The following is a 15,725-nucleotide window of genomic DNA, read 5'->3' on the forward strand; positions in this document are numbered from 1 at the left end:
CACCCGAAATTAAAGAAACGCAAACAACATCGAGTTTCTCACATAACTTCGTCTTACTCGCAACCATTTTCACGTGACGAACGTTTATCATTTCACTGAGTTGTGCACATAACAATAAGAAGAGGATTCTGAAGAAACAAAAATTATTATCTTTTGCGTCGGGCGGATTAAGGAGTATCTTCATGTACCATCGCTTTGGATCTTTGTTGTCAGCATATACTTGCATATTATTTGTATATTGTATATATCATGTCTCTAAACCACCGAGACAAAAGTTTAATCATTTGAGACCAAGAAATTGTTTCTTATGCTTTTCGGGTAAACAGAAAACTCTCTTTTATATATTCTTCTTCTTTATAATAAAAAGCATATGAAATAATACGCTTTCATTCACCTTTGGGTGTATGCCGAGGTGTATGCCATTTATATGGGTATTAACTTATAATAAGAATAATAAACCCTTTTTTCCTTCTGATTATGTTTTGGAACATTAAATATTTTAAGTACGTAGACAGAAATAACCAGAATATAATACACCTCGTGAAGAGATGAACATGCAGCAGTGTGTATCTTTATGATTACAAACTCAATATTCTGAATATTACACTTTGAAGTAACTTGGTTTTGTGTGCACTTCTTTGATCGTGTTCTTTGTTCAACTCTTTACTGATGGTATTAAAAGTCTTTATTGGTTCGTCATAATTTTCATCCCGATTACATTGCTTTTCTTAGTATTTTTCGCACTTTAAAGACAATATTGAAACTTCACCGACCCATTTGCAGAAACAAGTTCAAAAATTCAGAAAGTGGCAACAGTAATTACCTTAATTCAAACAAAAGACATTAAGGTCAAACTTGAACAGCAATGATTCCTTACAAAGGGAAATGGCATAACACACTGTCTATAACACAAGTGACTAACACAAATGGTGTACTAAATGTGTAAGTTGATAGAAATTAGAATAATTTACGGCATTTTTTCTTTATGGAATTGTCAACTGCTTAATTGACTTTTATTTCACTGTAAAATCTCTTTCATCGATTTTTCTGAAGATGAAATATTGGTTCCCTGTTCGGTCGTAGTTAAAAGGGTATTGTCAGAAGAATTAGCTTTATCAATAACAATTCGATGAATCCGACATAACAAAGTTTTTAATAAAATCCGTAACCTTTTACAGACAGATATGCTTGCCATGAACGAACAGTTTTACTATCGAATCTATTACTTCATTTGTTATAAGACACTGCTTCAAAACACTAATTTCTAGGATTGACTTTATAATCCTGTTAATTTAATAAAACGAGGACATTATTTCAAAAGTGAAAAGTACACATGGTGAACACTAGGGTGTAGCGTTTTGCAACCTTTTTTTTTAATTTTTTGAGGCCTGCGGGTAGGCTCGATGCAGAATGGTCAACTGAACACGAAAATACCAAAAAAAAAATTTGAAGTTCGAAGCTCCCATGCGCACCTCTGAAAACCGACTTTTTTGGTCCCAAAGCCATAGTGAGATTAGTTCTGCTGGCTGTGTGGAAAAATATATCTTAAGTGTATATGATAACTAATCGTAGAGACCGTGGCTTCAATTTGGCATAAAAAAAATTTGAGTCACCGTTGAATAATTACAAAAAGTGCTCCCGACCATGACTTTTTCAGAATTTGGGACCAAAAAAGTCGGTTTTCAGAGGTGCGCATGGGAGCTTCGAACTTCAAAAAATTTTTTTTTGTATTTTCGTGTTCAGTGGACCATTCTGCATCGAACCTACCCGCAGGCCTCAAAAAATTAAAAAAAGGTTGCAAAACGCTACACCCTAGTGAACACAGCCACATTTTTTGTCTGAGTGTTTACTGGCTTTTTTGTTAACTCAGACTCGCGTAAAACATAAAATCAAAAATCTGTCTGTTTTCGGAGGGTAACAATTTGAAAATTTAAATTTTACCTTAAAAAATCGAAGAATTGAATTAATCGACCGGTTTCATTGTTTAAAACTTGGGGTACATGGTAGCACACAATTCATTTCACCCATACTATTAATCTACCAGATTGAATTGCTTTGAGTATTGTAATCCACTATTACAGTTCTTGTTTTTGGTGTCCCCTTATAGGTCATCTTAAAGTATTATCGTGCATTGAATTCAAATATTATTTTCTGTAAAAAAAGTTCTCTTTGAAATTTGAATTTTGGTTTTGCTTTTTGGATATTTTATTCAAACCATTAATTTCACTATGTATTACTATTCCACCTGTTCACAGTTCAACATTGAGGGAAAAAAATTGTATTTTTGATGCAAAACTCACAATTCCCAGATTACATTTACAAAACTTGCACATGTATAACCATGCTATGTAGATAAATATACATATTGGTGTTTGTATAGCCTGCGCTCATTTTGGATTCAAAGAATCGCTTTTACCTTTTTACTCTCTTGAGTTATGTTCACGATTTATTTAATTTTACGTGAGTAATTTTCACAAAAATTTTTCATTCTTTTCGATTAAAATTTATTTCCATATTTCTAGCATTTTGAGGTAAATTGTAAAACACAAAGCGCAACACCCAATGCATATTTTATGTCAGTATAGTTGTTGGGCTAGAGATATATTTTGTTGGCTTTTTAGCAACAAAACAGTCATTTTTTGCGAATACATTTTCTGGTGTTCGATGATACTTTTTTTTAACGAAATGACTCAAAGAATGAAACTTTGATGGCATGATTGGCGCATAGGATATAACACACACACAGAGAGAGAGAGAGAAAAAATAAATATTTATTTCGAAGTAAATTTGGCACAATTCCAACGACTTACATTTTTCGAACAACGTGCTAAAGCTCCCAATATAATTGATTGAACCACCAGGAACGTGAATCGAAAGCAATATCTGTATTAAAGTGAATTCTGAAGCTTTGGTAATTTATTTTTATTTAGAAACCGGAGAGAAGAAGTTGTTTCTTGTCATTAATTTCAATTAAAATAAATTTTCGGGAAATTAAATTCAGGAGAATATAATTTTGGGTAATAGTTTATTATTTCTCGTGAATCATTTATAAATGCTCAACAATCACAAGTGTGTACATTTTTCGCACAACGGTACCGATTCATTACACGAAGTGATATCATAAATTAGAATCCGGAATCAAAAGATTTATTGATTTGCAGAAAGTTTAGAAATGGTTTATCGGATTGCCCGGTAGAGAGTGAAAAATGTTATATTTTACTACCGATGGACATTGATAGTGCCACCAAGGGATCATTTATTAGCCACACGAACAATGTGAATAGTGTAAGTAAGGTGTGTGTAGAATCGTGTAAGTCTGTAAGTCTGTTTTTAAAATATGCAAGTTTGACCTCTACGGTTATGGAAGGGGAAAAATCCATATCTGATGATTTGGTACGAAATTTTTATTCATGAACAGTCGCTTGAAAAATGAAGTAAAATGGAAAAATAAATTGTCATCGACAGTTACAACCAAATAGATTGTGCAAAAAAATTTAAAAAAGCAAACGCTTTTTTTTTGTCGTATTATCGAACATTTCAGTTATTTGTGGTGTCTATTCGTATTTATCCACTAGTAATAGTATATTACTTACCAATGGGACAAATGATGTATATGGTACTTCTTGTGTGAAATTTACCGATCGAGGCGTAGCCGAGGTCAGTAAACACACAAGAAGTATCATTTCCATCTTTCGCCCCATTGCCAAGTAAGGCATTTTATTCAAAAATTTGAAGTAAAGTTTTAACTTCGTAAAGTAAAGTTAACTTTACTTCAAGTTTTTCAATAAAAATCAATTTCTATCGATAGAAAAGAATGATATTTTAACGAAATGTTGCATGAACATTGCTGAATAATGTACATAAATTCGTGGTAAGAAATAAATTAATTGTCATTGTATCGTAGTGGAATGTTAGGACTTAAAATCCCATCAACGAAATAAAATTTTCCTGGCTAATTACTAATAATGATTCTCAAACACATGTGACTTTTTAACATACACACACACACGAGTAATAATACCATATACTTATGTGGCAATAAATTGCATTTAAATTGATTAAATTAGTTGGAAAATGTAATATGTGTTTATTGAAACCATTTTTAGCAAATCGAATAAAACTCCAGTAATTCAATTGCCCCAATAAATGTATTCATGAGCATTATGTCATTAAATCGATTTCCTTTTTCAGAATATTTCTGATAAAATTGACTTCATTGTAATCTAATGAGATATTGAAAAAGGTTTCGTATTTTGCACATTGTAAAATAATTTACATAACAAATGTAACAAGGTAGACATACGTCTATCCGCATCTAAATTATGTGTAAGTTTATTTATATTCCTTTTATGCCAACCGCTTCAGTACTCACTCTCTTTTATAACACCAGAAAATGAGGTTGTAAAAGCGAATCTCTAACAATTTTCCAATTGAAATGGAAATCGATGAAATGCTTGCCTAACAGTGTGATATTGGTATTTTTCGATTTTCAATTTTCAGCACAACATTGACGGAGATGCTTGGTGTGTCAATTTGGCTGGCAATTTCGATGTGGAAATATTGAAAATGCTTGAATTTCATACGTACAGATAAATCGTTGATCGTTGCAGTGCGAATTATGCGCTGCATTTTAAAAATTGCAACAAGGTTTATGTCGAGATTTCAAAAAAAAAAAATATTCTCAAACTCAAAGTAACATTAAATTGGTTTTAGAGATATTGATTGGTAAACTTTTGACAATGAATGTCTAGGCATTTTCAATATACTCTAACATCCACCCCATATATAACACAACGTTTCGGATGCATTAATTATTAATTGAAAGTTAGGAACTGGATTGTAAGAAATTATAAATTTGATTTGGGGATTTAAGGACGTCAATCACCTTCCAAACCTATGTTGTAGAAGTTTGAAATTTTCTATAAATAAGTAGCCTTCCACTACTTCGTTGTGTTAATTTTACGACTATTTTGAATAAATCGACGAAAATTTTTGGAAATGGACTCAGAAATTCTTTTATCTAAAGCTCTGATTCACTTCTCAATTCGGACAGAGCGATATGCCAGAATATTCTATTTGACATTGAATTGAGGTTGAGGCATGAAAATTGACCACAATATTTACTTAACTTACTTGCAATCTCAAATATAACCGGTTGTGAACGTGAAAGATCTCTGCAATGTTAGCCCTATACGAACCCGTATTATACTTAGAGTGGTACGTAAATCTAGTGCGACACAAAATGTGATGCATATCACCCAGGATGGAAATATTTGATATGAAATCTATTGACCATTTACACACTTGTTCGGATAGGGACAGAATATATTCATACACCTGTGACATGTGACGAACGAGCCTACAATTTTTTTTAGTAGATTCGATATCTGTAGGAACATGAAAACCGATCGGTTTTCTTGTTTTACGAACCACACACTAAATCAAATAGTGACAAATACCTCGTACATTAGAAAAAAAGACAACAATACCTACCACTCAACTATACTTTATCTATGCCTCAACGTTACCAATTACCCAGTCCACCAGGTGAAAATCCACAACCCGCAATTTACTTTCAAAATATCTGCAAAATTACAGCTTCTTTGAGTCCATCGTAATGCAATGCAGACAGTGCCTTCTGAACCCCCCTCTTCTACACTATTTATAGTTTATTTGCAGAAAACTGTTTGGAGAACATATGTTCGATTATATTTCAAAAGTATAAAATGGAAAAAGAAAGAAAAACCATTAAGAAGCAACTCAATTTACCATGCTGGGGATGTTAAAGACGAGCACTTGAATACCTTTGCTTTTAGTTTTGAAGTAAAAGAACGTAACACGAAAATAAAATAAATAAATGAAAAACTAATTTCTTACTCCATTTATATTTCTGGAACTGGCAAATGATTTAATGATTTCATTTTTAGTTTCTTTTAAAAGCTTTTTTCATACGGTTACGTATTCTGAAAGTCGAATAAAGCATAAAAATTGAGTCGCTAATTGGTCTGAAACGACGACAGTCTGCGATTAACCTATTAAATCACTGATACAATTACATTCATTTTAAGCTTAACAGTAAGTTAATCGGTCAAAAGTTAATTTCTTGGTGGAACATGGCATAATAAATCGTCTCTGCTGGGTCTGTGTTAAATAAACTAAAAATAAATATTTTCTTTTCATGTCTAAACGAAAATTATACTGAAATCGAATTCAACAGGGTAAAATCAAACGAAGATTTTCTTTAAAAACTTGCAAACCCATTAATCTTTTAAGTATTCTGGGATGCCCAAAACAAAAGTTGTACGAAGTTCACACAAATACAGTATACAGTATTATATACCGAATTTGCTTGGTTGGCCTACAGCGTTTTAATCAGAGGTACTTACTTATTTATTGATTTGAGTTTTGTGTGTTGCCAGCTACCATAACACTGAGATACACATAAATATAATAACTTTTTGATGAAAGTGAATTTTGTAGAAAATGAGGCATTGAGTGATTAACAAAATTAAAGGAGTAGATGTTAATAATTGCTTCGGTCGATATTGATTAAGATTTTATTGAGTGTACCGGATGGAAGTGCGAATTAATTCAGTAATTATAGTGAGTTTCTTTCTGCAAATGGTGGTGGAGAACATTACGACACGAGATGGACTCGATAAAGGGTAGGAGATTTCTTTAATTGACGCAGTGACACCAACGATTCTACTCTAATCTACGATTTATTATCGATTAATATTGATTATTTCCTTGATAAACATGAATTGTTTGTGGTAGTTCCATCTGTAGGCATAGTTTGTTTTATTGGTTTAATTGAATTGGCTGATTTTGTGTTCATAGCGTGTACAACCCGATGGAGAAGGGTCATTTGCCAAATGAAGAAGGACATTTTGTTTACATCTTTGCTAAATATCCCGATTCTTTCACATGTAAATTTTCGCAATTTCGACTGAATAAAAAGATGGCGCGCTATGCATGCATGTTGAAGAAGGTTTCTGACTTCGCTTATTTTCTTAATTTTTCACGATACTTTACTGAATTAAAAATTAATTATGCAAAATTTCGATGCATGATATAATGCAGAAATACTTCAAATAACGTTCGGAATCGAAATAAAATATAAAAATGTTTTGTTTGGAACTTAATTGTAACTTTCAAATCCTCTTTTTAGTTCAACATTTTGCCGCTCACTTATCGAGCTCAAAAATCTTCAGGATAATGTGGAAATACTTCAATCAAAAGAAGTACTACAGACCCAATGTGCTGACAAAGTAATATAATGTGTAAAGAAAAGTATGTTAAAACGAATGAATTAAAGAATTTTAACACTTGATGCTTTGAACAAAAGTAGTACTAGATTCAATGACTAACATTTCTCGAATTCGATTGATTAAACACAAACACATCAAGGACCGTTCATTAGAAAAATGTGACACCACAAGTGGAGTTGGTATTGTCCAAATTTTCGAAAACTTTATCGTCAAAGCAATTCCCGTTAAAATATCATCCACAAGAAAACGAATTAGTTCCACAATCCGTGAACATTTTTCCGTTTTAATCTTCTGAAACGTAATACATAAAAGTTGAAAATCACAAGGTTATTCACGCCACACGTATCGAAAAGTTTAAAATGTCCATGAGGATCAGTCATACTTGGTGTAAAGTGTATCTAGTATTTCATAAATTGACAAGTTGTAGTTATATCGAGTTATATGTTACCGACAACCATGGCGAAAAGCGTTCTTTTATCTCGTATCGAATACAAAGAAACAGAAATAGTAACGGATTCAACGAATATATACCTTCGACGTTTTTAAAAAAGCGAAAATCCACTACACATCGTTGCTATTATCAATAATAAAAATGCTTTTCTTTGGCATATTTAAATATAATTTTTATTTCCTATTTTCATTTCACCTTTAGTTTACAATGTTGGGATTGGAATGCATGCTAATTTTTATCTGTTCAATTTTAAGTGTATTCCTTATAATATTTACAATTTTACCCTTATATTAGTAGACTCAAGTCTTGAGCAAAAGAAAGTACGTTGAGTTGAATTGTTAAAATAAATCAAAAAAAAATTTATTTATTTTTGTTGATGTTTTTGATTCAATTTTATTCAAAGAATCCGTAGTTCTTCGTAGAACCCTCCACTTAATATGAAGACGATGATATATACTTAATGTTAATTTTCTTAAATTTTTTTTCTTTCAATGTTCATTTTTTTACATAAAATATATAGTACAATAAATAACTTTCTTTCACTTTTTTTTAGTTTAATGCAACGAGGAGTATAAAAGAATTTTTCTAAATTTTTTTTTCTTCCTTTTTTTCTTCATCATAAATCGGTTTGTATTTTTTAACATTCACTGCAATTTACCTTACATTATTTAACAAGCAACGGAAATTTTTACTTTATTTAATTTATACATTTTACTGTCGATTGAGTTCTTTGTGTTATTTTTTCTTCGTTTAAATTATTGTTTTTTATTTACAATTTTCCATAAAATTTCAACAAAATATCAATTTATTTCAGCTATAATTCGAAATTTTTATAAATTTTGTTTAATAAATTTTCACTTTTATTTTAAATTTGTTTTGTTTTTTTCTCCATTTTCAATTCAATTCTTTTAATAAAATATAACACAAATTGTCGGTTATACAAATTAAAATAATGTTTTCGATGTTAAGATATGTTTTTTGTAAAATATGTTTTGTCTGTGGGGAAAATAATGTGTTTCCAGTCTGATTTTTGTTAAGCTAAATAGAAAAAGGATTGGATTTTATCAAAATATATTCGATACGAACGTATTAATTATAAATTTAGTTGTACGTCAATATCTGTCAATATTTTACAAAAAAAAATTATTTCGGTTTTCGTAAAATATTTAGTTTCATTCATAATATTCATTAATACGATTTAAAATAATTATATAGAAGCAGCCAAACATATTTGCTTTACGGATGAGGATGACGAACGCAAAATACAAAAATGTGCACTAATTAAATTAATTATCCAAATCAATATTATATTCAGTAATTGCCGGCCATATATAATAATTGCGGTTAGATATCAAAGTTTATTTATGGAATCGTATATTTTGCCACTTCAACTAGTGTTTATGTATTTTATTTTCTTTCCTTTGTTGAATAAATAATTACTGTTGTAATGAAATTATAGTTTCAATCGTTGCATGTGATGATGATTCAATGCAATATTCGTAACGTATATATGAAATGGGATGATTGAAATCAGATTCCAACGATGGAAGCTGTAATTCCATAAGTGTATATCAATCAAATTATTTATAGTATATACATCGAGAACATGTTAGTATAATCGTTGGTATGCGTCGGATGTTGTATCGTCTTCGCACCCTATTTCTATGAACAAAATTTGCAATGCGATTCAGTTTTGCATCATTTAAAAAAAAAGTCAGAAAAACTTTTCTTTAAGAGTCATTATCAAAACAGTCGAGTCACGAACGAAAAGTCAAAGTAAAAGCAATGTTAAAGACGAGGTTAAAGCGTTGGATAGCGAAGAAAATACTGCCACATCAAATTTTTCAAATTGAATGTTACAGGAAAGAAGTGTGGTCTTCTGAAGAACTTCTGTTGTGTAAATTGTTCGAAGTTAATCGTTTCTATGAAAAAGTTTGATCGTTTGCGTTCATTTACATCAAAACATGTTAGACAGTATAGAACTAAAAACTATGAATCGTTATTAATTATAGAAAAACGATTTAAATGGTTCTAAGAGAGATGTGTATTCCACAAAGACTATGCCTAAAACAATTTCGGCAATGTGTCTGAAACATTATAGTTAGTTGAGATGGATTGTGAAATGCTGTCTAAGTAACAGATGATAACGTACTTCGATTTCGAACGAAATTTCCGATAATGTTTGATATTTGCTGTTGTTACAAAGAATGTGTTCTTGATACGTTTAATATTTACGAAAGAAATCAATCTTCCGAATGAGTGTTTGAATTCAATCTTATTATCTACTTCAAACTCTTAATCTCATATTTTCAGAACCGTCGACTCTCGACTGAAATCATCTTAGATCTTTGTTCTTCAAAAAAAAAAAAAAAAAATTAAGAAGTATTAGACGAACAAACCGACAGAATTCTGAAATATAGGGCACTTCACGGAACGGTCATATTCTGAAACACTTGGTTTTTTTACCAAAATATATAAATGGTAGAACATTTTTATTAGAAAAATACCAAGTGTCCAAGAGTGGACAGCTCGCAAAGTTGTCTCTAATTTTATGTAGTAGTGTCGAGTAGCTTCAGTAGTGTTTACAGTACTTATTAATGTACTTGCAACTGTCATTTTCACTTAAAGGGGAATTAATTTTCAAATATTTTCCTATAAAACTGCGCTATTGAAGTATCAATTTTTCATTAAACGAGCAATGTTGCAGACAATTATTAAACCTGATGGATGGCGACTATTTACTTGTTCATATTTTCCGCGATAAATGTAAAAGAAAAAAATTCAATGAAGATTATACAGTCAAAAAAATGTGTTTGTTTATCGATTTTATTTTAAAAATATATTCCATACCTTCGACCTTTCATGAAGTTAAAAAATGATTATGAAGTAGTTGTGTCATGGAAATTTTTTCACAGATTCGTAATTATTCTAAAAACGTTTCACAAAATTATATCAGGGCCAATTATTGGACATTTTAAGCACTTAAAATTACCGAAATTTAAAAATTTTCGGTAAATTTATGTAAATTTGAAATTTCAGCCATTTTTAGTGGCTTCAGAACATGAAACTCCCAATAATAGGCTGTAAATAGTGTAAGTATGACTGTCTGAAAGTAGACTTTTTCCGTTCGTAAATGGTAGTACACCCGTTAATTTTCTGTTTGGCTCGGTAACGAGTGCTCTGACGATAAAGTTTGTTTTATGGAATTATTTAACTGACCAGACGACGTTAATTTGATATATTTATGAAACGATAAGATACTTTGTAACGTAGCATTGTACTAGAATTGCTGAGATATGTTCTTCAACTTGTTTCAATAGTACATTATAGCGCAAAATTGCAAATATTTACGTAATTTTAGTCAAAAAATGAAGCTACACCGGAGGCTGGCCATTGTAGTTTCATGCATCGATATTATACAAGAGTGCTTTTTATGATCAAAGATAACATTTTAGCCTTTAATATGAAGCACATATTAAGAATTTCGTCTATAGTTTGTCTATTACATTTTCAGTCTTTTAATTGGACTGGAATGTGACAAGAAATGTATTCCACTTGAGAGTAAGATAAAGTGCATTTTATTTTTGCTTCTGGAGCGAAATTACGATACACATTCTCTATTGTTTACTCTTTATCGTATCACGTCGTCTGCATAGGTTTCTTCCATAGTACGGTAAAAACGAATTTTGACAGAAGCAAACATAATCGCAACTTAAACAAATTTGTTCGTCAAAACTTCAAAGTGAGGTTGTGTTGGCTTCTCTGTGTATGACGATTGACATTTTAAATGGCCTTGGAAGAAACCTATATATATCTATGACTTTCATTTCATCCATGCGGCCGGCATGAATAATCTTATTTTCTCCACTGAAAATGGCGTTTTGTTAACGCTCACTCCGATGACAGTTCGGATGAGAAAATTTTTATTTTCTCAACTGTTGTTTCTCCAATGGGGTGAACAGGAGTTTTTTTCGCTTTGCAACCAGAGCCGGATAAGGTTTTCGGCGCCACGGGGCTATTAGTTTTCGAGCGCCAATTACAAAAACATGGCTTTTATTTTTCGTGAACGTATTAAACGTATTAAAAATAATATTAGTGTCGATATCCTGACAATATCCTAACGATCGGTTCGGAGGAATGGTAATAAGAACGTAAACTGGGTTGTAACATTCTGTAGTCTAGCTAAGTTTTGCTTCGGTCGTAAATAATTATCTTGACTAAAAGTCATGGGTCTGACGGATAATAAACACTCTAAAATGATTGTCATACTTTGTTCATTCCTATAAAACGATAACTTAAGTAATTTGCCACGGATTTCCAATTTTTTTTAAATTAAAATTAAAATTAATTAAATTTTTGAGGGTAATTTTCGAAGATAGGTTAAAACGGATGGGCGATGCGATCTCTATGATATACCCAAAAGAATTTTTGTCTCGTCTATTGATAACAAGATAACTTGAGAATTTCCATTTTTTTATCGTCAAGAAATGAAATTCCTGAGGTTAAGTTTGAAGATGAGCTAAAAAGGAATGGGTGATCTCTATGATATTCTTAAAAGAATTTTCGTCGCGAGTAATTCTGAATGTATTTCCAAAAACGTTTTTGAATCGAGAGGACTGAAATTTCTGAGGCTAGGTTCGTTAATGGAAAGTATTGGAGTAATAATCCAGAATTCATTTCTAAAAGATTTTTTTTGAGTGATTTCGTGGTAAGCTGTTTGTACGAGTTTCATTTTTGTTCAAAACATAAGCAAGAAATCTTCTTCGTATTTTCGTTACTTTAAGAATTCGTGACTTGAACTTATCATCTTATGGGATTTTATAAACGCAGCTCTCAAGTTACGAATATTTATGGTTACGATAACATGAGAATCGATGGACAGTTTTATGATACAACAATCGATATAACGATATAACAATCGCAAAAATTGGTTGAAAAATTCAGTCAGTGAAAGGACCTGACCTACCCGTAAGGTGGGCCTAGTTTTTTTCATTTTGCTGATATTCGTTTAAAACTGAAAGGAAGGAGAAAGTAACCGCGAGCGAAGCGAGCAAAGAATTTGTAGATTCTTTCCATCACGAAACTTTCAAGAACGATACATTCCGTGTGCAACTTTATTTTTCTTTCATGGTTTCGTGAATGAATTCTTAGACAAAATTCGTCGATACCCTGGATTGATTTTGAATAACAATTTTACATCTGCCATGTTATTACCTCTAAATGACTTTTGTAGGACATATGCTACTACTAAACGAGTATGCTGAGAGCTGAAATTTCCCGATGATAAAACTGATTTTCTTATCGGAAATAAAATGCCAATCAAGAATTTGAAGTTTAATTTTCCTGATTTCCCAGTATTCTGGATACAGTGGATATCAGGAATTTCCAAACAAGAAAATGTAAAAACTGTGATGCCATATCTTTTTAATTGCGCCGCAGGAATTTTTTTTTCAAATATCGGTAAAAGTAGTTTATTTTAATGAAACCAGTAAACTTAACACGATTCATTATTAATTTTCCAGCGCCACTTTTATCCAGCGCCAAGGGGCTAAGCCCCTAAAGCCCATCGTGTTAATCCGGCTCTGTTTGCAACAGTCACTTTGTTTTTGTTTTGAAAAACTGCTCGCTGGCTTCGCTATGACTGCAAACTTTTGCTCTTGTTGAAATTTTCTTGCCTTGGTAAACAAATAACTATTTCATTGTAATATTGGTACAATTGATAGATAATAGAGTATGTGATCAGTAATTTCACTCCTGTTCAAGTTTGAGATTCTTGTCTGACGAATATTCGTATAATAACCCGGCATAATGCAGATATCCTTCGGATTAAAAAGTATCTCACTACTAACTGGGATACTAAAACAAACTACTTGTGCTATAATATACTATTAAATCGTCGAATTTGTCAGTGTTACGACAATTGAAAATGTTTATACAAAAGTCTGATATATTCAAAGATATGGTTTTAAATGGATCGTTGAACTATGAGGGTGCCGTGCGCCTACTCATACAATATTTTCACTTTCAATATAAATTTTAAAGAAGAGCTTTCGTTTTGGTTTCGCAAGTTTCCAAAAAAAAATATTAAAATTAAATTTTACAATTTTTCACTTACAAACTGCCAGTATTCTACACCCAATGCACCAATCCGTAGTGTTTTATACAAAGTGATTTGTTTTTTTTTTTGGTTGAATTTCCAGTTGATATTTTTATCTAAATTTTTGTTTTGGTTTTTTGTTTGTTTTTTTTATTAATTTTTTCTATTTACTTTAATATCACTAAATTTTCAATTTTTTTTTGGAATTCTTAGCAACACATTTTACACACCAACAACAAACATAATAAATGCCAGCATCTCTGTAAATGATGTACCACTTTTATTGAGTTTGAGCCTAAAGGAAAGACGAAAAAAGAGTGTAATCAATTTTTATTCGATTTAAAAGGAAATAAGGGAAAACTCGATTAAATTTTCAATGGTTATTACACCGATGGATATGAGTACAAAAAAAAAGAAAGAAAGTAAACCATACTTTGCCCATATAATACCCCATCTAACATTATTTATGTTTTATGCGGCTAACAATACAAGTGAATTTAGAAAATAAACCACACACCGAATAATACAGAAAAAAGAATTTACCTGAATGACCGTACTTTTTCGGTGGAAAATCTGTATAAAATACACTTTGACCGATTGCCACCGTTCCCTTTCTTTCGATTGGTCCATTCGGTGATCCATGACTTTCTGACCGCATTGGAAAAACCACTTCCGGTTGAACAATTCTTGTTGAATCGTTTCGTAGTACCGAATCTGTACATGAGGGAAAAGAAGTTTTTTTTTGAAGCAAAAAAAAGAGATCAAAATGAAATGTTGGGTAACCGAAGCATTTTAAAGTGAAATATTTTCTCATGTAATATACGTGAAAGTTTTATATTTTTTTTACTCTGTTAGATAGGCACATATTTTACAGTAAATATAAATGTAACGTTTTACAAATGCAAAGTGTATATATTTTTTATGGTTAACCTTTAACCTGGAATATGGCCCTATCATAAAGGGTAAATAACCCTTTAAATAAATAAATTTTTACTTACTTTCTTTTGGTTCGGGAAACACATGAGTTATCTGTTTTGAAGGGGATGATGGCAATGGTATATCTGCAATGTGAAGAGGATGCTTAAAATATTTAATAAAATATTACTTTTAATATTGTGTAAGTGGGGTATAACGACTGCATGCAATGTGTAACGTGAACTGTTTTCACATTTCCATTTGCCACACAGAGCATGATAATGTATGGAATCTCTTGAATTGTTGATCAGGTCGTTTTTACGGATTTAGCTCTAATGCCGTCAATCGGAACGATTTAATTACACGAGGGCTTAGATGGAATATGGTCTTTACGTACGGATGTTACAACAAAAAATGATACGAATTCTTTCAATAAATTATAAATCTTTTTTTTCTGTATCAGTTGTTGCGATTAGTGTGATTGAAGACATGTAGACTTTGAAAAATTTTACAGATAAAAGAGATCCAGTGACAAAGCATTCATCGAATGTACACTTTAAATTCTTTTTTGAGTTTGAATTTCATTTTTTTTTTTCATCATTTCAGAAATCATTTTTTTTTGCGATGTATCTAGTGTTTTAGTTTTATACATCATACATCCATCACATCACGCTGTATAGTATACTCATACATTTACTATATATCTCTTTGAATATTATTTCGGAAACATAGTGTAGATGATACATAATTTACATACCATAGACTCGTATCGATCCCTCCGTTTCACCCAGGCTGTTCTTACTGATGCAACGATAGTTACCGAAATTGTCGTGTTGTAAATTTTTTATCGTTAGTTTCATGTGTGCCCTATAAAATACAAGTGAAATTTAATGCATTTCATGCACATATAAGCTCATAGCACTACTGTGTATCTACATTCTACACTGCACACTGAAAACGTGAAATTCATTTCTTTTCCGCTATGTGTGTT

General features: G+C 31.3%; 1 protein-coding gene across 4 annotated transcripts in view; it reads right to left on the minus strand.

Annotated features, from left to right (window-relative positions):
- Positions 1 to 8,704: 8,704 nt before the first annotated feature.
- The window catches only part of LOC119076793 (lachesin), an 80,217-nt gene continuing 73,196 nt past the window's right edge, over positions 8,705 to 15,725 (minus strand). For 3 of the 4 annotated variants that reach the window (XM_037183782.1, XM_037183767.1, XM_037183761.1), the window contains exons 15-18: positions 15,492 to 15,601; positions 14,818 to 14,880; positions 14,363 to 14,533; positions 12,633 to 14,114 (exon numbers count right to left, since the gene is read on the minus strand). In XM_037183782.1, the coding sequence (XP_037039677.1) occupies positions 14,029 to 14,114; positions 14,363 to 14,533; positions 14,818 to 14,880; positions 15,492 to 15,601 (430 nt within the window). In that variant the 3' untranslated portion in view covers positions 12,633 to 14,028. Of the gene's footprint in view, positions 9,273 to 12,632; positions 14,115 to 14,362; positions 14,534 to 14,817; positions 14,881 to 15,491; positions 15,602 to 15,725 lie in introns of those variants that run through there. The other variant, XR_005087702.1, reaches the window with a different exon arrangement.

The sequence above is a fragment of the Bradysia coprophila genome, chromosome III, assembly GCF_014529535.1.
Source record: "Bradysia coprophila strain Holo2 chromosome III, BU_Bcop_v1, whole genome shotgun sequence".
NCBI classification, from domain to species: Eukaryota; Metazoa; Arthropoda; class Insecta; order Diptera; family Sciaridae; genus Bradysia; species Bradysia coprophila.